At 46.8% G+C, this 22,933-nt stretch overlaps 1 protein-coding gene across 1 annotated transcript; it reads right to left on the minus strand.

Annotated features, from left to right (window-relative positions):
• Window positions 1–2,464: 2,464 nt before the first annotated feature.
• IL2RB (interleukin 2 receptor subunit beta) lies at window positions 2,465–16,186 on the minus strand. Its single transcript, XM_013947288.2, has 9 exons — window positions 16,007–16,186; window positions 15,543–15,669; window positions 13,687–13,783; window positions 12,384–12,492; window positions 11,168–11,316; window positions 10,570–10,741; window positions 8,664–8,760; window positions 6,784–6,868; window positions 2,465–5,393 (listed from the first exon to the last, which is right to left on the minus strand). The coding sequence occupies exons 1-9, from the start codon at window positions 16,152–16,154 to the stop codon at window positions 4,566–4,568; spliced, it is 1,812 nt and encodes a 603-aa protein (XP_013802742.2). The 5' UTR covers window positions 16,155–16,186; the 3' UTR covers window positions 2,465–4,565.
• Between the last annotated feature and the right edge of the window lie 6,747 nt (window positions 16,187–22,933).

A 22,933-nucleotide genomic window follows, 5' to 3' on the forward strand; every position in this document is an offset into this window, starting at 1 on the left:
GGAGTTGCTGAGCAACTGTTGTATTTCTTAGTTACCCTCCTTGGTCTCACTGGAGGAAGAGGCAAAATGTAGGGTGTGGGCAGGCAGAATTCCCCAGCATGGGGATGGAGCAAACTCTGGCTGACAGGTGGATTGCTTGAAGAAGGAAAGATGGCTTTAGTCAGTGGGTCTTCAGCTGTAGCATGGATGAAGACAAAGTGTGGTGTTTCTCAGCGCTGACCTTCAAGAATCCCTCTGTTCTCCTTGTGCTCCTTGCCACCCAATTTCCTGACTTGCTCTGGGCTCCCCATACTTGCTCTCACTACCCCTCACTCCTCCCTGCAACATTTGATTTTTTCTAGCCCCAGGTTCTCCCCACATACCTTGCCTGCACCACCTTCTGCTTACAGCCCCACAGCTCTGTACAGGTACATGCCCATTGTTTTTTCACAAAAAGCAGCCACTCTCCATCTAAAGCAAATAGAGTTATTCTGTCAATAAGTACTGGGGAGGAGGGAGGGTTTGTCCCTTTAGCCAATGGGAATGACCTAGGGCTGAGCTCATCTGGGCCAGGGCTCATTTGAGCTCATTTTGTCAGCTGGGCAAGGATAGCCATTTTCCGCTCTGTCACTGGTTCAAATTTAGTCTGGGACTGTGTGGAGACCAAAAGTCATTTCTGTAGTGGCCTTGTGTTGGATTCTAGTAGGTAAACATTAAATTTGGATGAAAGGCTGCGTTGTTTGACTGGGCATGCCAGTGTGGTTATCCCAACTAACCTGTTGCTCTATATATGGGAAACTGAGACATGTGGTGACAGTGAGAAAGGCTTTCAGAACTGCCCAAGACATTTAAGAGACTAAATTTCATTTTTAAAAGTGACTTTAAGCTAGAATTTCCCCAGATAAATGAGGACTAGCTGCATCTTTAATTATGTTTGTATATATACATGGCTTTACCAATGTTATACTGTGAGGTCTTGCTGCAGTTATCAATTGAGGGTAATTCCTGATGCCAGAGACCTTTTTTGTTATCCATCTTTCCTGGAAAGAAGCGTCCTCTTTCACTGGTGTTTCAGCAGAATGAAAAACACAGAATCTCAGTCTGATCTATCTAAGCAAGCATACCACATCTATCACCACAGTCTTTTGAATCAGACAAGGACCCAGAACCTTGATCAGACCTGACTTCAGAGGAATTTCTTTACTGCAGGTGCCACTTACTTTCTGCTTCTCCACAGTAAAGAAGGGAAAGGATGTGGGAGGGGGTTGACAGTGATGTTGCCTTTCTACAAATGAGGTATCTTGGAAGAATGGAGATGAGAGATGGGACAGCTATCTTTGCTGTACCCAGGCTTAAGAGAAAAAGATTCATATGTCTGTGGCTGTTAGCCAAATATCTTCCACATAGCACTGGAGTTCAGCTTTGTTATGACTCTGGTACTGGTGGGCACTATCATAGCATCTCTCTGCAGTTTTGCTAGCATTGTGTGTTTGCATCAGCTTGGGAGGGGAACCCCCCCTCCCTCCCATGTGATATTTCCAAATTGCTCTTGGGGACCCAGCAGAGGAAGTGTCCCAAATAACTGAGTGTCATGCCTCTGGTATTCACAACCTGGGTTACTCACATATGAGACCACATGGCTTTGTCTTCCTGGAAGAAAGGTCCGGTTATCACCAGATCTTATGCTGAGCACTTCCTGCAGCAGTGTGTCACACGTTCACACCTAGTGTGGCTGCTAATGCAGTGCTAACAGCTTGCCAGTTCGAAAGCTGTCAGCACTTTCACAAGGGTGAAAAATACTGAACCAGCTGGATGGTTTGCAGGTACTTGCAGCAGGCTCACTTCCAAATCTGCTTTCTGGGGATCGGGCAGAAGGGAATGTGGCAAAGAAATTTCTGAGGCACATTCACAAATATCCTCTTCTTCTTATGGTGGTATCTGAGGGATTCACTGCTCTGAAACATCTTCTCTTTCCAGCCCCAAACCTGCTGCCCATGTAGCTAACATCTTTCCTCCTTCCTCATCACTGGACAGAGTGGTACAAGTGCCAAATCATCTGTGGAGTGGTGCATCTTCCTTGAAACTGTAGTCTGAATCTAGGCTTCTGTCTGAGCTTTGAGCCTGACCCAAAGCCTACTAAGTCAGTGGAGGATTTTCATTCACTGTGAAGGGCTTTGTATTGTACCACAGCTGACCTCTTTGGCCAAATGGCCCTTTCTGCAAACATCCCCTTTCTACACCTTGCCCTCAACACCCACCTGCTCACACACCTCTCTGACTGCCTTTGAATGGGAATTATCCCCTCTTCTAGGATGTTGGGTCCTTTGGGAAAGGGAGGAGGAAGGAGGGCTAAAGGTCCATTGGTTCCAGCAAAGCTTTGCCTAGTCCCTATCTAGAAAAGGGCTGTTATTCCTTCCCCCCATCCCCCCATCCCCCCATAGCCTGAAGGACAACAAAATGCTGTTGCTCCACTGACATTTATTTTATTAACAGAGGAAAAGTTTTTTTTTTTCTATATTCATCTTAGCAGCAAGGATAATTGAGAAGCTTATGAAGATGTACATAGGAACAGGAGAACCAACAGCATAACGAGGATCATCAGCCCATGTAAGATTTTCCCATCAGGGGCAAGGGACTCAGTGTCTCTTTCTGAGGTGCATCTGGGAAGCTTTCCAAGGCACAGCAAATAGCTGGACAAACCTTGCCCTTGCTTATCTGGGAAACATGTGAGTTCTACTTCACCTTCTGTCTCCTGGAGCTGATAGAGCAGTCCACATCTTGAAGCAGGCGCAGAAGCTGATGAGAAGAGGGGTATAGCTTGCCCAGCCTTCTCAGCTGCAGGCAGGTCCAGTTCCTTTGACTAGTCTCTTCTGAGGTGAAATTCGAGCTAGTGGGTAACCCCTTATCTGGGATTTGTAATGACAGTTAGGCTGCACTAATGCCAAATCATGTAACAGTGTGGGACTGGGACAAAGGGGAAGCTTAACACTTGTATAGACAGACATCGGGAAGAATTATTTCTGGGTGAAACTCAGAGGGATGGCAGAAACACCAACAAGTGTGATACCTTTGAACTTTTTTGGTGTAAAAACTCTTTGAACAAAGATCTTTAGTGCAAGATTGATATTTCCCCCACTTCTGATTAGTCGAGAAATATGGCAAGGAAATAGACAGACAGTAAAGATAGTGAATGGAAGGACGGATGGAACCAGAACAGAGCGTCATCCTTTGCCTCACCACCTTTATTCTGCAGTGTTTTGCTATTTCTGACAGCAGATCAGCAAATGTAGGGGAAAAAGTTAAAAAAGAGAAGCAGTCATTGCTATCCCCAGTTTTTGTGAGTAGACTGAGGTTTTCTTTTCAGCAAAGGTGCTGATTTGTGAGTTACTTTTCTGGGCTCATTTGCTGCATCTTTGCTGCTAATTAGGCAGTGGTTTCCCTTGAGCAATGGAAGGAATGGGCAGCACCATTGCGATGTTTTCCACTAATACAGGATGTGGGACGGGCTATTCTGCAATCAGTTTATCATAGTCAAATAACTGTATTTTGCCCACGGGGCAGAGAGGCTTTCGATTTCATGAAAAATATTGCAGCAAGAATGGGAAATTGTGTGTATTCTTTCTACTGTCATCATCAGACTTGGGGGGGGCAGGGGATTTCCCCAGTATTTTTAACCCAATATTGGGAATTTCTTTTGACACTGCACTGCTTAGACAGCTGACACACTTTTGGCTCTGAGCTGACCTTAGAGACCTGAGTCTAAAGCTGGACCAAGTGGCTAAGAATGTAATCCCTGGGTAACCTGAAGTGGGGAGACCACAGAAAAAAACAACACCCTTGATCAGTCGGGAGGAGGTATCCTTATCCAATTTGTCATTATCCCCAGCACTCATTGACAGTGCCATCATCCCTTGTACAAAATCTCACATCCACTTCCTTAGGCATTTCTCCTCCCCATTAGAGGTTTCTGTGCCCTATAGGCTGGGACAAGGGAAATGGAACATGTGGTGGCTCAGCCTGAAAGTTGGGTGCTATTTTCACACCATGATGCAGAGCATGGAAGTGCTGGCACAGCATCCCATCATGAGCTGACAGAAAAAAAAGATCTGCTGAGTTTTAGGATGGCACTTGAGCAGTGTGGGAAGGGATTTTTATGCCACTGGTTTCAGTAATAGCAGAGGAACAAGCTCGGTCACAGAAGTGAGTCCTTGCTGTCCTATATTCCTAAGAACACGGTTTCTATGTCTCTATTAGCTGTGTAGCCACTGAACAGTTTTAATACCCCTTTATCATTTTCTGTGTGTGGTTTTATCTTTACATTAGCCAAGTTCTCCATGCAAAAGGTCCTCTCACTTCCAGTGGTCTGCTTCACTGTCGCTTTACCTTGGGGACAAGTGCTACCCATGTAGCCATCCATGAATTTACATCTCTTCCAGCCTATCCCTTTTCTGGTTTTGCACCACTCTAGAATAACCTGTCCTCCATCCCCATTAAAGGCCACATTCATGCTCTAAATAAACAAGTTGTCCATCTGGCCCTCCCTCCAGGGAAGGCCTTTCCCACCTGTGGGTTTCTCCAGGCAGATCTTAGACAGATTGATGGCTGTATTGACTTTGGAGGTCCCTCAGAGAAAGGTAGGCACCAGTGTTTGGGACCTGGTTGGAGAAGGCTGTTCTGCAGGGATCCTCAGCCTGGGTTTGCCTCAGAGGTGTAGGCTGAGAAAAAGAAGAGCTAGCATATGCTGCTGGAGTGCCGGGATCAATTGAAGGACTTGCATTCCCACTCTCCTCTGTGGCCTTACTAGTATTGCTGTCATGCAGGTCTGGTGGGTTAGGAAAGACTGTGTCTAGCTGGCACAGGGTCTCAGAGGGCTGTAAAGCTGTTTTGTCTGTAACCTCCTCATCCTGCTTCAGAGCTGGTGTTGGTGAAGTGCTTTCAGTTGACAGGAGAGCCCCAGAAATAGCCATGGCCTGCTGGACTTCACCCTCTGTCTCTTCCACAAAGGAACGATTTTGGAAGCCCTGGGTCCCCTTGATGCAGTGGAGGAAGTTGTGGGACAACACAGGCACATCCTCTGCCAATGTGCAGAGGTTGGGGGAAGGCGGAGCATGGTAAGACTCGCTGTCCTCGCTGCCACTGTTCTCCTGGGAGAAAGGCTCATAGGTGAAGTAAACCTGACAGGGCTCAATCTCAAAGGAGTTGGGAAGGTGAAAGAAGAAGTAGCCTTGGTTCGTGAAGCAGCTGGACACAGAGTGCCTGCTGGTTTCTAAGGGAGGATCAGAGGACAGCATGCCCTTGGAAAGGAGAAACTGGGATTCCTGATCTTTCTTCTGCATCACCTCAAGCATGGAGATCTCTGGGGCTGTGCTGCTCACACAGTAGGAAGATGTGGAGAATGGGGAGGAGAGCCATTTCTGATGGGGAAGAAACATAGGAAAGAGACTGTTACACCCAGAGTATAACACTCAGTAAGGAACTAACAGTCTCTCCTTCTGTGTGCCCAAAGCAAATAAGTGGTCTTTTCTCTGGCCAAGCAAGAGCTGAGGGGAGGAGGGATTTCACATACATCACATCTCATTTCCAGTATTTTCAGAGGGAGTCCATCTTTCTGTCACTTTAAATCAAGAGCAGATCCTGCAAGCCTATGTTTTGAGATTTCTATGGGGGAAGGGAGGATGGAGGATTAAAGTGAAAGGAAGAAAAAAGATAAAAGGAAAAAATATGGAATAATAGATAAAAAGACAAGACTGTAAAGAGGAGTGATAGTGGAAACATGAAAAGCAGTACCGGAATGGGTCTCATGTAATCCATTCCCATGTGCTGAGATGAGTTCTAATACACCTACTTGGCCCCAAGTAGATTTCTTGTCTAAACTGCTCTTTCAAGCCCCTTGTGCCTGCATTGCCACACTCATCCTAAGTGGCATCTTGCAGTACCTTATTATCCTTAAAAAATAGACTGCTTTTGGTAATATCCAACTTCATCACCTTTATGCCAGTAAAGCCAATTTTTCCAGTTTCTTCTGCCCTGGGAAACTGTCTGTGAACTGTGTTCACCCCCTCCCCCCCAGTAGGTCAAGCTTTCTAATGTGTTTTGCATTTAGGCTTTTTCCAAGCTTTGGAGTCCTCTGGACCCTCTGCAATTTGTCTCCACCCTTAAAGTGAGATGCCCCTTAGGATTACCTCCCATGTTTTGCATCTGACACTCCCTTTAATACAGCACAGAATTGTAATTGTCTTTTTGCAGCTGCCTGTGCTGAATGAGAAATCAGAAGGGAGAAAGGGAGGGAAAAAGAAGGGAAAGAGAGAGGATGTACATGGAAAATGGCTAAGTTCCTGATCCAGGCAGCGTGATGGCAATTAGCAGTAGGAGCAGGAGGAGGCTGACCCTGCCAGAGATAAGGCTCATAACCAAAAGAAGAGGATCACAGCAGGAAATCTGGGGAACAGTTGGACAGTCTAGGGCAGGCAAGCAGGACAGAAGCTAGGTGGGGATCTGAGAGACCCTCCCACAGGTCCCTTGTATTCTCTCAGGCTTTTCTATCAGTAGAGAAGGGTGCTGAGGTTTGCGTGGTTTGCCATTTCTCGGTTCTGTAATTAGAGATGCATCAGCCGAGTGGCAAGTTTTAGAAGGTCAAAAAATAAAACCTGAGCAGAGAACTTAGCAGCTGGTGCTGCAGCAACATGAGCTGTGTGTGCACGTGTAGGTCTGAGGACCCGGTATCAGCACCAGGCATGTACAGCTGGACTCTCCCTTCCTTCCTTTCTCCCTTGTAAACACTTGGTTGCATCCCTGGCACCATACCTGAATATCACCTCCGTGAACTGCTATGAGCGGGGGAAAGAACTTTTCAGGGTCTGGGATGTGAATCTTCAGCATCTTCTTAAACCTTGAGAAGAGAGAAAGAGAAGGAGAAATGAAGTAGGACCTGATCCTGACCTCTGTAGCACTGTGGTAGGGGTTGGAGCGAGTGTTGCAGCTCGTGGGCACTACCATGGCATGTGAATGAGGTAAGAGAAGAACAAGCCTGAGGGATCTCTTTGCTCCTGAATGGCCTGAAATGTAATAGCTGTTGGGTAAGACATCCAGAGAAGAGGCAGGTGAAACTGTCATTGGAAAATAATCTTTCCTCATTCTTTTCTCTGGGGAAGCACAGCCAACAGTTCGCAGCCTTCCCCACCTTCACTTGTCACCTTGGGCAACCCACCTGGCCCTCCCACTCTGCCAAGCTGGGCAGGTCTCCCTTGTTTCAAAGGTCCAGATGCTGCAAGCTGCCTCTCTTTGCTTTGCTGCCCCCACAATGACTCAAGAGTACAGGGCCTGAGCGGCACCTGTCAATGCCTGTGCTGTTAGCTAGAATGCACTGGATGTGCAAGACCATTTGAGCATGTTTTGCAGCAGTCCAGCTGCTTCTGCTTTTCTGGAGCCAGTGTTTTGTCACACTGGGGCAGCACAAAGTGATTTAATCTGTTTCCCTGTTACTCAGAGAGGCTGGTTGATCCTGTCAGTTGTTTCTTGAAGCTTTGCAGTGGGATGCTCTGAGAAAAGATCCTCCTGACTCTGGAGGCAATCAGTGTACTCTCTGGAACATAAAGATTTGATAGTTCTTGCATATAAACTACCTTACATCACTGCAGATGCTATTTTTACTCATGTATATCTAATCCTTCCTTGGATCTTACCTCGACATTATCCTCCATCCAATCCCACGGGTTAATTATACTCTGTGGAGAAAGGAGCTCTTTTATCTGCGTGCCGTATAACTAGCACTTCCTCACCTTAGTGTTATGACTCAAGGTAAACCATAGTGACCAGTGACTTTCTCAGTACTCATCTTTCTTCGATACGCTCCTCCTTCTTTCCTTACAGAGCAGCTATCACAGGTTCTGCTCCCTCCTCCCCTGAAAGCATTTTCTTCCTGCTCCCTGCCACTAACATGAACACCTTGTTTCTCTGTCCCTGTACTGAGATGAGGAAACTACAACCTGGAGCCATTTCAAACCCTGGTTTGCTGACGGTCACTCTCTGTATTATTACATTGGGTAACCTTGTGAGACACATTCAGTTCTGACTAAGAGCAGTGTCTGGGCAGAAATTCTGGCAAAGGGAGGAGGTCTTTAAAGTATCGTGTAGATGTTTACCAGCATGTGGTGAGGGAATTTAGGACTGTACAGGCCACATGGAGGAAAAATTGTACTCCTCACTCAGGGGTCCTGTCTGCAGACCAAATATCACTATGTTCTGCCTGAGCTCTGGCTAGAGAGTTTAAGTGAGAAGGCAGTAATACCTATGCTTGCTTGGTCCTCTCTCTGGGGAGAGTGCTCAGCCCAGTGGCCTATTTTTTAAGAGGCAATTTTGGTGCATCCCTGCAAAGCATCCCTCTGAAGGAACATCGCTCTAACCCAAGGGTGATTGAAGGGCCAAGACAGCTATTTCGAATTCAACAAGGCCATGGCACCGTGTCACATGAGAGTGGCACAATATGACAGTGTTACCAGCACCACATAATGTTGAGTTGTGATGTGTCTCCCCAGATTATTATTAACCTCAAAAGGCTGGGCTATAAACCATATCTGGGAGTACCTCTTTATCCTGAGTAATGTTGAGTAAAAATTAAATTGGGTTTTGAGGAGACATGCAGGAAACAGGACAGGAACAGAGAGGAACACTTGACTCCCATTTACCATTTCAGGGTCCTCAAGTTAACAAGGAAGGCAGTCCCGATGATCACAAAGATGCAAGTACTCACAATAAGAGCTGGTAGAACTTGGAAGGACGTTTCTGCAAGATGAGAGAGAAAGAAGGAGCTGCTGTGAAAATCTAGCCAGGATTCTGGAGCTGCAGTCCTGTGGCTGTTCAAGTTGGTCAGTGAGCCTTTCAGTGTTATAATATTCCTCTGCAAAAAAATCACCTGAGATACAGGTCAGATAAATGGGTTCTGCTCTGTTGTCTAGGATGCCTTAGAGCTGAGATGGGTTTCAGAGTCCACTTGGCATGGTTTAATAGATAGTTCCTTGCTGAACAGCTTGAACTCCTTGTTCATAATAGCACCTCAGCTGGGGGTTTCTGCAGATGAGGTGCCACAGTGTACTGGTAGGAGTATTCATCATCCTGCCCATTCTTTGCAAAGGAAAGCAGGGAGTCCTAAAATCAGCTTCAGTGGAGCTGAGGACATGGAATTTGCCTATAGGTTGGTGGGGTATATAGAGTCATGAGTCATAGGTGTTCATTAGAGGGTAGGAGGGCCAAGGATGGGGAAGTTTAGGGGTCATGGGGCTGGCTTTGGAGAGGTGTGGGAGAGTTTAAGGAGGCTAGGCAGGATACAGCTTTCCATCACATGTTCATTTAGGTACTTGGCTTGTAGGGTTAGGAGAAGGAGACTGAGTTCCCACATACCCAGCTCTGCCAGCACTTTTGGGGCCTGTCTTGCATCATCTCAAACTTTTCTTAATCTGTTTCTTTTACATGCATCTCCCCCAAGCACCTTTGCTTGATCTTGCTGTTCTGCTGCCAGTCTCCTCTGCCTGCCACCTCATCTCCCTCCATCCCTAGTGCCCCTTGCTCTGGACCTGTAGAGCTCCTCTGGAGTAGTTGTGAGGGAGCAGTGAAAAAAAGAAGGAGGAGGAGACATTTTTAGGAAGTTCTTTCTTTGCCTGTCATTGAGATGTTTCTAAGATCACTTTATCTCCTCTGCCGCTGGTACCCTGGTTATCTTTGGGTCTTGGTTGCTATGGCAACTGGTTGTGGCTGTATCCTATTCACTGACATCACACACTGTCAAAATTTGATCACCACAGCAACACAGTGCCCTTTCTAAACATAGCTCCTCTGTTTATACCAGTACCAGGCACAACAGAGAGAGGCTGGGCAGGGGCAGAGTGGGGGCAACGTGAGGAGGAATAACCTCTAGCTACCTATTTCCCAGAGAAGAAATGACAGAGACCAGGGCCAATGACTAACCTCAAAGACTTGCTCAAGGCACTGTATTTCAAGGTTGCAGGAGGTGTCTTCCATGCTGGGTTTGTGGTAATGATTAATACACATCTTGATGAGATGTTTTTGGAAGGGGTGCATGCATGTAAGTCCCATTCATTCTCCATGAGACTTTGATTCTTAGGCTCAGGTCTTCTTAAATTTAGGAGTTTCACTGCATCACACTGATCAATAGCTCCACTGAACTGGGCCATTTTAGCAAGTTGGACTTTTGTTCACAAGTCACATGGCCACCTGGGGAAATGGCAGTCCCACCCACTGCTTCTGCAGGTCACACATTTGGTCTTACTGCTCTGGGGACAAAGGCACTGATTCACATCTTGTGGATTTTGCCTGGTCTCTGGAAGTCAGAGGGACAGCTGTCATTTACTCTACCAGGGCCAAGTGGTAATTCTTGTCCTTAAGTCCTATTAAGTCAGCCTAATTGTAAGATTAGGAGAGAAGGATTGTTTCCAGTCTATATATTGCTCTTTAGTTAATGTAATCCTCTCTTCCCATCTTCCTCCTGTTTCCCAGCCTGCTTTGGCCCTTTTCGCATTTTCTTTCTCTGAGTCCCCCCTTCCCCTCCAAGTCAGATTGCCTGATTCTCATTCTTACGGTCAGCATGTGTCCTCCACAATATCGTCTCACTCCAGTCACTCCACACGCCTTTGCAGGTACTTGAGATGCCTGGCTTTGCACGGACAGCTGCCTCATATTTCAGGTTGGGGGAGAGGCTCTCAAACACTACCCACATCTGGTCCTGCACAATGGTGAAGACCCTGGCCTCCTAGAAGAGGGGAAAAAATTGAGCATCATCACCACACTGCTGTGGCTCACAGCCTGACACATCCATCTCCATCAGGCCCTCAGAAAGAACCCATCTCAGAGCCCTTCCCCTTGAGCTTCGCTTGCTCATGCTGGAGGACAGGTCTTCTTTGCTCTTTTCATCCCTTCCCACATCTGTCCAGGAACTGTCTGGATTCCTCTTGTCACAGCACCAGCTAAAATAGGATTCCCATCTACCTCCATGTCACCACTAAACACTGGCAGCAGGTGACACATCTAAAAGTGGGGGGTAATCCCCTCTCCAGCTTCACTAAAACTGGTTTTCTCCTGAGGGGAGGGTTGTTCTGCCCAGCAGCCAATCCTGGATGACCTAAAGAAGGCCAGGAGTCATATGGTGGCAGACCCCAGTCTCCTGCTCTTTACTCACCTCCCAGGGCTGACTCATGGTTCGGTACCTCACTTGATATTCCCTCTCACCATCTAAGTAGTGAGAGGAAATATTCAGGGTCCATGTTAAGTTGTAGGTGTCTTCAGTGTTCCTAATCAGTTGAAGATTTCCTGGAGGCCTCAGCTTGACTGGAAAGAGAGAGAGAGCACGCAAGGCTGATGATACCTCTGTGCTGTCTGTTCATAACAGGGCTCTGCTGGAAAACCTCATGCAGCAGGATTGGTGTCTTGCCTGTATTCACAGACTCCAGCCAAACACTGCTGAGTGAGATGGTTAACGAGTTCCCCCTCTCTGTTCCTCCTTCTTTCCCACTGACACTGATGGCAAAAGGCCTGTTTTCTCTGGACTACATTAAGGGCAGCTCCTCCTGCGAGCCTGAGTGTGGTCCCTGGAGACATTGCAATTCCACATGGCCAAGCATCCCATCTTGTAGGGGCGATCCATGAGGCAATTGTACGTACAGGAATGAAGCATTGCTGGAGTGATGGCTGCTTCCCAGCTGCTCTTTCAGAGAGCTACAGCCGCAGCCACAGGGGATGGAGTTAGACAGACTGGCTGGGCTGAACCTCCCAAGCACCTGACCCCCGCCATGCCTTCCCATGCTTCACCTTGCAGCAGCTCTACTGGACCTCTTCTTGAGCCAGTTAAACTCACACATCTGGCAAAAAATGACCCAAGGGGATGTTTTTCTGCTGGATTAGAGAGTTGAATAATTTCAGCAAAGGCTGTGACAGATGCCAAAGTTGGCTCAAAGGAAGGTGAAAGCACATGTCTGGGAGGAGGGGCATGGGAAGAGCAGCGATGCTTTCTCTCCTTTTTGCAGCATATATTTTTCAGAGTGTCAGCTGAGCTGTCATGGCCTGTTTGAAGCCAGAAATCCTACAGCAAATGACAGCTGCTGAGAACACTAGCCCAGGAATCTAGCAGAGCCTGGCTCTCCCCAGCAAAGCACTCTTATTGAACAGTGTCCCATTTATAGGAATGTCCCATTTATAGTGGCTGGCATGACACTGCAGATGAGAGGTGCAAGTGACAGGATGCAGTGTGGTCTATCTCTGCTAGCTGTTGCAGGGGGCAAGGAAAAGAGGTAGGTCTAAAATCAGCTATGGGTGTTGCACAGGGGTAGCTGGGGAAGAGAAATTAGGTATCACTTCATGGGGAAGCCCCAGAGACTGCAAGACAGATGAGCACTTACTATTTGCAAGTGGACTGAAATTCTCCTTTCGCACAGGTGTATTTCTCTTTTCTCCAATTTGGCAGTGTACAGCTATGGTTAGACAGTCTGCAGTGGTGAAGCACTGAGTCTACAAAGGAAAATTACCATTAGCGACACCCAAGTCTCATTAATAAACATTCATATTTCTATGCATTGCCTGCATATAAGAGGTTTAGGAATACTTGACAATGAATAAAGATGAAATTTTTGTCTGAAAGGCCTAAGCCTCAGAGGTGAATAGAGAAACCAAATATTTATACTTGATATAGATGGATTTTTTTTGTGCTTTGGAGAGCAGGACACTAAATACTGTGATGTCTTAGTTTGTTAGGATTATTACATCCCGACTAGGCAGGAAAGAAAGTTATTTTGGAAAAACAGGTAACATGTTTTGTGAGGCAAAGTATTTTGACAAAAATATTTTACATTCATCAGTAAGATTAAGATAATATTAGAATTAAATGTTCCACAGCAATACTAAAGGGTTATGTGCATCACACAGCAGTAAATATGCAATATGTAAATTAGCTTGACTGGAAAGAAAAGAGTTTGAAAGAGTGTTTTTTGGAGCTGTTTACCAAGCTCGACATCCATCTTTGTACATGAAGTGCAAATATGAGAAAGTTTGTCTATTGTTAGAACTGGTTGTGACCTTAGCAATAAGGAGAATTAGCTCATATTGGTTTGTTTTTTTTTTCTGAAAATGCAAAAACTACAGTAGTTTCTGGGTATGACTGAGGGAAGTACCTAAAGAGCCTAACAAATTACCGACTTAAATAAATAATAATAATTAGAAGACTTGTCTCAACATTGGCTCCACTGATGTGCTGCCATTGCTGCTAGCATCTGACATGTTTAACCAGAGGCTTCACAGTACTTAATGACCTGGAAAATGGTATTGTGCTCTTCAAGGAAAATGAGGTCTAGAGGTGACCAGATCCAGTGCTGATGTCCGTTCCTCTTCAGAGGAAGGGAATAAGGCCAAGCCCAGATAATTATGATGTAGGACACTGCATGTAATCTGTCTTTCTGCACCTCTTCTGCATGTGTCATGACAGCATGGCCCAGCTCAGAATGTATCCAGCCCCACCACCAGGGGAACCCAGAAGGGTGGTGAATATCAACAACACACAGCATCAAGCCTGCCCCCAGGACTGGAGCCAGGGAATAGGTTTGGGATCTTTGCAGTGCTCCTGGATGTCTCACTGTTTATACACCCAAAATCACATACAGATCCTGCCCGCCTTGTCATTAGCCAGGACATCTCAGATGAATTACTCACATTACTGTTTTTGCTGAAGGTCTTGATGCATCTCCTAAGCCCTGTTATGTGTTCTGCCTTGGATAATTCACAGTGCTCCTTGAATTTTTCAAATGGCCTGGGTTTTAAGCAGAAGAAATCCAATGAGCTAGGGAGACCATTTTGTATTTAGTCAAATTTTATGCAACTTAAGAGATCCTTCAAAGTGTTTTGCATCCTACCAAACTAGCTGAAAACATTACAGCAAAATCCTTCAATGGGAAACCTGTCCCCTTCTTTCCCTCCCCGCCACATCACTCAGACATATCTTATGCACTGGAACATGGAAAGTCATTGCATCCCAGCTATTTCAAGTCAAAGATGGCAAGAGGTTTCCAGTCTCTGAGGCTTCACAAAAACCTCTGGCTGTCTCCTCTGCTTTCTGTTGATAACAAAGGGCATGAAGAACTCAAACACTCCTGCTGTCCACAGCTGTGTCAACGTGGCCCCGGGAGACAAGTGTCTGTTTCATCCCTTCTCGGGTTTACAGGTCTCCTTCAAGCTACTGACAGTCCTGTAGTGTCTCAAATACTGAGATGTATCCTCTGAACCAGCTCCCATCTTGTACTCAGCCAAGGCTGTACCTCACACTTGGCAGTGCTATGCCATAGCCTCTCTTCTGCTCTGTGTCCCCTGACAAGTGTGGCTGGACTGCCTAAGGTGAGATATAGCACAGGGGGCAACAGAGTGGGAGAGCAGCAGGGGGTTTGCAGATGAGGGGGGTATCAGGCTGAGCTGGCTGCTCCAGCTGTTAGGTCAGACCAGGCTGGGATTTGCCAAAGGCGGGAAGAGGAGAGCTTTGCCTATAACTTTCCATGAAGAGACAGCTGTAACCCAGCCCCTTAGGGCAGCAGGCCAAAGAGCTTTGAAGGACAAAAGGCCAGTTGGTCCTCCCAGCAAGTGGTTTGCTGCAGAGGAAACAAAATAGACTGCGCGCATACCTGACGTGTCTTAGAGCCCTGGTCAACCTGACAGTTCCTAGCTTAGTCCCAATTCCAGACCCAACCCTTTTGATTCAATCTCATGGAGCAACAGAAATGTTTTGGGCTTTCTAGTTCCATACACCAGCCCTAGAGTGTATCCAGCAATCCCAGCCCCATTAGGAGATATCGCTACCAAAAGTCAGGAGAGACTATTCACTGTCAGAACTACACTGGTCATCTTCTTGTTATGGGCACCCAGGGAAGTCCTAGAACAGACTGGCTCCTCTCTTGACTGAAGATGTCAGAGCTGGAGACCACAGAGACCCAATCAACCCCTACTGCGGTGCTGGCCACATGCCTACCCCATCAACCACATGTGATGGGCGATGTATGACAGAGGAAAACATCATGAAATGGGAGAGGTGAAAGGGCCAAGGGAGACTATGATAAGGGGAAGAAAATTTTCCTCATTCATTGTCACTGAAGGTAGTGCATTCCTCTTTTGTCCAGCCCATCCTCGCAATGGGCAAATGGCTCCTGTATAACTTTACAACCTTCCTCCTCCCCACACCCCCCCACACTTTTCTCTGTATATCCTTCTTTTCAGTTGCAAATGCCCTTCAGTCCAGGGAACAGAGCTCTTTGGAAAATGAATCATGGACAGAGTGATGGAGGTGGAACATGGGCTGTGCTAGACATTTGAGTACCCTCAGAAGGTGAACACTGAACAGACTGGCATCTCAACCAGCATAGGGTTAGAGAGAGACTGAGAGTTCAAAGGCAAAGTCTCTCATTTCTGTGAATCCACAATACCTGGCCTGGGGAGGGGTAGCCTAGATTTATATTAAGAGGCAGACATTCCAGGACATTTTTCATTCAAAGCATTGGCTTTCCTCAGCCTTTCCAGTCATTCACCTGTCGCACAAAGCTAACTTCGATAAAATCTCCAGTTGGCATGGTGCTTCAGCAAGATCCCTGCCCGGGTTCCAAGTACAAAACAGAGTCGCCCGTGAGTCATACCAACAAGTTAGATTGGAGGTGCCTGCCAGTGGAGAAGAGACGGACAGCAACATAGATGAATTAGCAATGCCTTTTGGCATTAACTGCCATCATAGATAATTCGACCCCCTCCCAAACTAAAGACTGATTCCTCTACCGGATAACTGTGTCCAAGTAAGAAAAGCAGAGCCACTTATGTCTCTAGCTGCTCTGTGTCCTTGGAGCATGAAGTACTTGCAAGAGACCTTTATTGCAACCTCCTCTGGTCATACGTTACAGTGTAAGCATTGTTTAGTGACATACCATACCACACACTCTCCCCTGACTGACATTCTTCCCTGTTAGTCCTGCTCTCATGGGTGAAGACAATCACTTCTTACCTTGTGTAGAGTCTGATGCCAGTGAGAGAGATGTGAGGCTGAACAGCCAGAGGTGGCGCAGAAGCAGCAAAGAGGGCTTCGTCTGTGCTGGTGGCATACTGGAAGAGAGAAGACCCCCCTGCCGCAACATAGCTTTAGCAGTGCACATTAGGAAGGTTTCATCTCAGAGGATGGCTTCTCTGTCCCAGGGCAAGGCTTGAAGCCAGTGTCACTCTTCCAGGCTCAGAAATTCATATTTCTTTCAATCCAGAGGCTGCACTTTTCTCTCAGCACCTCATAGTTTTCCTGCCTTGGGTGCTTTGCTCAGCACTGAAACCATTCACAGTGCAAGGCTCACAGGCTGTTTGCAGAAGTAATGCCTTCTGGAAATGCATGTGAATGCATATCACTCCACATGTATTGTTTCAGGCTGCTTGCTGACTCAGGTAGAGAGTGGTTGAGCACTGCTTGCGTTTTGAAGAGCTTTTTTTTTTGTAAGCCCTAGGGCTGAGATAGCTAGGTGTTGGCTGAGTAAGAGAGCCCTCCAGCTGCCAGCAAGAGTTAGTGGCAGAGCATACAGCTTAGAAGGTAGATTTTGAATGGCTTTCTTGGGATAGGAAAAAGATCAGGGAGAAAGGGAAGTTTATCAGGTTCTGGAAAGCCAAGTCTTTGCTATACCACAGAATCGTACACACTTGTGCACAAATCATGCACCGCTCTTGCCTAGTAGACCCTGCACTGCCTCAGAAGGAGCCTTGCTTTTAGGTGTAGCAGAAAATTCAGGCTTTGTAATTATGTAACCCTGTAGCACCCCTCTTCTACCCATGGCAAAGGGACTCCTTGTCCTGCCAAGCCTGTACAGCCCTGGTCCATGTAGGATGGATTGGGGTTTTGGGCTTCTCATCCATAAAATTCCAAGCCTCCCCCCCCCCATCCCTCTGGACATCCATACCTTTCTTCTCTACCCAGAGAAGAAAGGACTATCCTCACCTCTCAGCAAGTCTGGAGCACAAGCAGGGCTGAGCAAAGCAAAACAGAATGCTGCTGAACCCTCCTGGGACTGCCAAGGGAGCAGGAACAGAGGGTTTTTATTGGGCTGGTATAAGGCATAATTTAGATTCCAGTTGTGATAAAAGACTGGGTTCAGAAGAAAAACAGGACGACAACACATTCACAGACAAAGGAGAGAGAGAAAGAAAGCAGCTGGGATGGTTGTGAGATGTGGGGTATGATTTGAGAGGACTGTGGAAAGATAGAGAAATAAATATACACTCAGCCCTCCCCAACGGCAAGAATCAGTTTGTCAGACCGAAACTCCTTCCAAGACGCTTTTCAGATGAGCCACCCCCATGTGGGAGACTGCTGGTATCACCCCCTTTACCTTCCAGCTCCAGGCACTGGCTGCCAGGCGGTCCAGATGAAGGGAGTCCCTGGGGACTGAGTCGCTGGGTTGGATGAAAGCAGGCGCTGGCTGTCAAACTGTGAGGGGAACTTGGGCAAGGGAGAGGGACGGGGGGAGGATCCTTGCTCAGTGCATGTCCATCTGTCCGCTGGTGCTGCTGGCGTGAGAGGAAAGGGGCCTTCAGCCAAACAGTTCTGCAAGAGCAAAAAGCTGTGGAGCAGTTGCTCTTGTATGTGCTTGATCTCTCTGTCTTCTCCCTCTCACCTTTGCACAGGAAGCTGTCGCTTGCTTGCCTTGTCAGACTGAGACGAGGCCCCGAAGTATCGAAAAGGCTAGTGAGGCCGAGAATAAAAAGCCCCAAACCACGTCCTACTTCCTGCTGGTAGAGCAATAGGTGCAGAAACAAGGGTGGAGGGATCAGGTGTTAGTTTGCAGTGCTCAGTTACACTGGGGACCAGTATGTAACTGTTGCTGGAGAGCAAAAGAGAAAGAAAAGGACCTGTCCTCCCAGAACACTGACAAGAGATCCAAACACCCAGACAGACCACTCATATCACTCTCAAGGTCTGCACGTGTGCACAGATCAATTTGGAACTGGATAGAAGTCAATCTCCAGTAGAGACATGTGGGTCGGTTTGTGAAAAATTATTCTAGTCATTGACCTAAGCAACTCCAGAATGAAACCAGCCTCCCAATCATTGTCCAAGTTTCACAGGACCCATTGCAGGTCAGAGCTGGAGTGGAACAAGGACAATGCTGTGTGTGAGCATGCTTGAGGCACAATCCTCAATCCTCCTTGCAGATAACGTGACACCACAGGAATCACCGTCCTGCAGCTTGTTGACCTAGCCAAACATGCCCTCACCCCACAGGAGGTGAAGGAATCATCCCCTCTGACCTGAGCCTCTCATTTAGTTCAGCCAGGCAAGACTGCTCTATAGTAGCTGCTGTGCTTGTTTTATGTGGCTTGTCCAACAGGCCACAAGGTATGCAAAAGATATAGCCAACCTTCTTCTGAAATTTCATGTTCCCTCTCCACTACAGATAGATAATCCCTCACAGGCCCTGTGGGAAATGTTTAATTTTAGATCTTTTCACCACAGGAGATATTTCCCCAAATACACATTGTCCTCACCTTCCAAGTCAAGACATACACACGAGCACAAATCCACAGCCCAATGATTGCCCAGTTTACAAATAGGCATGCACACACTCACGTGTCCCCGCACACCTCTCTTTTTCCACACACAAACTAAATTCTCTGAAGTGCAGCATATCACATTTCCTGTCTGGTTTGGGCTATATGAAGATGGCCTCTGGTGTGAGGCAGGAAGATGAGAATCTCCTTTTATACACACAGCGGTCACTGTGCTCTGGGTTTCTCACCTATCTCACCTAGAGCAGCTAGAGGCTCAAGCTCAGGTCCAGCAGAAGGTTTTGCTGACCAAAAGTTGCCAGAGGCTAATCACAAGTCTCCAGGCAGTTCCTTTCTGAGGACTTTATAAACCTGGAGGATGAGGCCTCGTTTAATAACAAAGGGATATTGGTTTCGAGTATTGAAAAAAGGGTATGGGAGGAGGATGAGGTTTTAGTCATAGGCATTCCAGCTGAGAAAGTGGATCTCAGAAGAGATCAGACCTCAGAAAGAGAGAGTGTTGGAGCAGAACAGGGATTTGAAGGCATGGGTGGAGACTTTTTAGAGGAGGCTGCAATAGTGGATCCTCATGGCCATTTCTGGCAGACCATTTTAGTCCAGCCTCCACTCCAGCACCAAGCACTCACTTAGAAAGGCAGCAGTCTGGAACACAACACCTCTCTCCTCACCATACATGGCATGGACCAGCGGTCTGAGAGGTGTCACTTGGATGCTCTTGCTAGCCAGCTGAAAACTCCCACTATGGCCAGTATCTGTGAGGGAAACTGGGGAATCTAACCAGCCAGCCTCTGGTGAAGAGGAGCAGGGAGGAGGATGGATCATATACTCTTTTGCTTTTGGCAATCACTGACTGCAGCAGTTGCATCTTGGAGGCTGCCACCATGGTGGAGCTGTAAAGGCCTGCAAGCTGCAGGAAGGCAAAGGAATGAGTGTCTTGGAGTCCAGAGCTTCCCTCACCATATATGCACCTGTTGAGTTCTTTTCTGCTGGGCCCAAAGAAGTGGCCTATAATCCTACATGTTACCTCACTGGCAGCCATGTCATAGCCCACAGAACATCAAGAAATGTCTGGACTCAAAGAGGTCATCTGTTGTTCCTCATCCTCATGTCCCTGTCATTTTCACTGCCTCAGGCAGGCATGCACTAGTTTTTCTAGGAGAAGGAAGGGCCAGAAGATAGAAAATTGAAAGCTTTGGAGGGTATATAAATGGCTAGCTGTAGCTCCCCACTCCTCATCCCATGCCTGTGCTGGCAGAAAACAATGTTTTCCCTCAGTGTCTCTGAGGGAAGTTGGCCAGGGTGTTGGGGACAGCTGTCAGGCTCTATGACATGCACATGTGCTTAGCAGGTGGGAGCTGTGTGAAGGAAGTTTGCTGCAGAGGTCTGTGTATGAGGCTTGGGATGGAGATGGGAAAGGGAGGTAGTGCCTGAGGATGAGATAGGCTCTGTTGATGGTAACACCAGGAGCACTGATGAGCATATTGCATTATAGCTGCATGTGTGGCAGCTGCTCCCATCTTGTTCTGAAACCTGTTCCTGGCTTTGAGAGCCTTCCTACACCAAATCCAGGCACGAGGGGTTTCTGGCATGTATCAGCAGGACACAGCCCACCTTTCCCAGAGACTTTTAAAATCAGCACAGCTTGCTCTGCTGCAGAAGTCCTTGGTTGAAGCCATGAAGTACTTTGTGAGTAACTTCTTGGTATCATCAGCTCCACAGCTGCAATGTAGTGTTCACGTTAACCATCATCTTCCCTGTTTGTCCTTCAGACTGAGACATCTGCACCTTCCTTCAGGCCAGGGATCATTTTGGGAAGTAAGAGCACAAAGCACCCATTTATTGTTCAGCTTATTGAGACCACAAAACTCCACCAATTCCTTTTTTCTTCTTCTTCTTTTTTAATGTGTAATAATTAGACGAGATTGGTTGTGCACTGGGGCAGCTGAAATAGTGGAAGAGTAAAACTTAGCATGTGGATAGTTCTTAGTGAAGATGAGCTGCTGCTACAGTTGAAAACGAAGATTTGTCTGGCCAGCCAATTCACCGAAGGTTGGTTTCTTGTAGATATGTGTCTCTATGATAGATTCCTATGCAGATTTTTTGATATCTACTGAGGACTGATGTCACAGTGTAGTCTTTCTCGGTGATGGTCCTAACGGAGAGCCACCTTTCCTTCTTCTAGCCACCTTTTCTCAATAGCAGTAAGAGATATACCTCTTTGTCAAGTGTGACTAGGATTGGTTGACTTTTCCAAAACTAAGGGAAGGAGGGGCAACAGTCTGACTGACAGCCAAAAACCCGCACACTGAGACACAGACTGCTTCAGTGTAAGTCTAATTTCCATAGGAAACCAGGTTGAAAATAGAGTAAAACAACAACTGCATGTAGTAAGAAACAGTTTCTTACACATTCACAATACCATAGTTTGTCCAGATCACAGATGATACAGACCAATACACTTGCTCTCTTTTAAGACATGACTTTTAGACTTGATGATTGCCCAGAACCTTGCGCTACTGAGAATTTGACACTTTTTAATCTCCTTTACCTCTACTTTATTAGGAATGGTGCCATTCGTAACTTACACAGCCAAGCCAAACCACAGTCAGCGATACATGCAAGATATTCTTGCGATTACCTTCCTGTCCTTATAATGATGACCAAGACATGCGAACTCACTAGTGAGCTTTGTTGTTCAGTTTTAAAGCAGCAGGTAGAAGTGCAGTGTTGGAAATTTGGTTAAGGGTGTCGTTTGGGCTAGATCAGCATGTCAGAGTAAGTTTTTAAAATCCTCAAGGCTGGAGCAGCTACTTACTCATGGGCTGATCCTTTTCCTCCCTCTGCTTTCATTAGAGAAGACTAGTGCTACTGAAACTTCTCATCTACAATTGCATGTCCACTGAGAGTCTTCTCAGAATGTCAGAGGTGAATAGGAGAATAGTTTGGCTAGATACAGAGAGAGTGAAGAAATTTTAAGTGCAAAACTATTGTGTGATGTAAAATTATCCTGCATTTCATCAACTCATTAGCTGTGGTTGGGCTAGACACAGTCCTTTGGTAGCTCTCATCAGGGACTGGAATCCTAGGCTAACTTTGGCACCTTGCCTGTGGTTTGCAAACTGCCTGACTCATCAGGGATGAGTTAGGTGGAGGGCTCAGTAGATCCCTCTGGGAGCCCTGTTCCATTTGTACTCTGGAGGAGAGCAGTGGCAAGGGTGAAGAGCTTGCAAGATGTGAGGGAATGAAGGCAGAGCTGGCCCTAATGGCCGCCAAAGTTTGCTTCCTGAGAGGATACATTCTGAAGATTGCTAGAGACTTTTAAGATTATTTTTGGTACTTTCCAAATGATGTTCTTTTAACTATAACCTTTACTTTGAATTTCCTGCTATTCATATACACGTGCTTCTCAAAACTACAACATTCTGCTACATCTGCCGTTATTTTCCCCTTAAATTGTGGTTCTCCTCTGAAAAACGTCTGTTAAAGTGGCCCTGCGGGGAACCACTGTTTGTTGTACCAGTGAGTGCTTTATTGAATTTGTTCACATTACCAGTCTAAAAGAGACTTTGCTTTCTATTGAACTAGCAAACTTTGCCTGACATTAGTGGGTCAAGATGCTTTTTTTTCCCCTCCTCCTCCATCCTCCCTAGCGATATTGTTGCTATAGGCTAAACACTGCCTTCAGGTTAATCTCTGTCACTGTGTGTAAGTGGGGAGGTATTTAAGCAGTGGAGTTTAAGTTCTGGAATCAGGTACCACAATGGGGTAACCATGCCAGGCAGCAAGTGTTAAGCATGCCTGCACAGCAGATGATATTCCAGTGTTTCTTCCCTTCCAACTTCTGTCCCACAGTGAGTCTCCTGACAGATCTGCCTGATAAAAGCAGAAAACATCAAATATATAGATACACAAAATGTTCAGAAGTAGGGATTCCCTAGCCCTGCAGGCTACGGCAGAACATGGATAAAAGTAGTAGGAAGCTGAGGCATTCGAAGGCACTCTCACCCGCGGCAAGTCTGAGGCCACAGGTGGGAGGGGATGGAGGAAGTGTTCACTTTCACTCCCTGCTGGTGGTGCTCACAGGCCCAGAGAAGTGGGGAAACAAGGGTGGGAGGGGAAGCATGCTCCTTTCAAGCAGTTTCACTCTTAGCCCGCCTGGCTGTGAACACATAGCTATGAAGTCGTGAGCATGAACACGAACACTGGACGCTCATGAGATACTCCCACTTGGGACCTGAGTCCCAGCTCTTCATTATGTTTGCATAGCACTAGACAGAGTGTCAGGACTTTGGTCTGAAGGACTGGAGCCCAAGCAGTGGAGTCAAGGTTTAAGGGACCTCCTAGGTGTGGATGTCTGCCTCCCTGATGTGTTTGTGGGTTTCGGAGAGCA

This window comes from Apteryx mantelli, chromosome 1 (assembly GCF_036417845.1).
Source record: "Apteryx mantelli isolate bAptMan1 chromosome 1, bAptMan1.hap1, whole genome shotgun sequence".
NCBI classification, from domain to species: Eukaryota; Metazoa; Chordata; class Aves; order Apterygiformes; family Apterygidae; genus Apteryx; species Apteryx mantelli.

What these genes read in the sequence shown, in the direction of transcription:
- IL2RB (XM_013947288.2), bottom strand. Translation starts at nt 16,154, where the DNA reads ATGTGCACTGCTAAAGCTATGTTGCGGCAGGGGGGTCTTCTCTCTTCC. An exon ending in GGCATCAGACTCTACACAAG is followed by an intron (nt 15,670 to 16,006) that starts GTAAGAAGTGAT and finishes CTCCACTGGCAG; the next exon opens with GCACCTCCAATCTAACTTGT. An exon ending in AACTTGAGGACCCTGAAATG is followed by an intron (nt 6,869 to 8,663) that starts GTAAATGGGAGT and finishes TCTCTTCTCAAG; the next exon opens with GTTTAAGAAGATGCTGAAGA.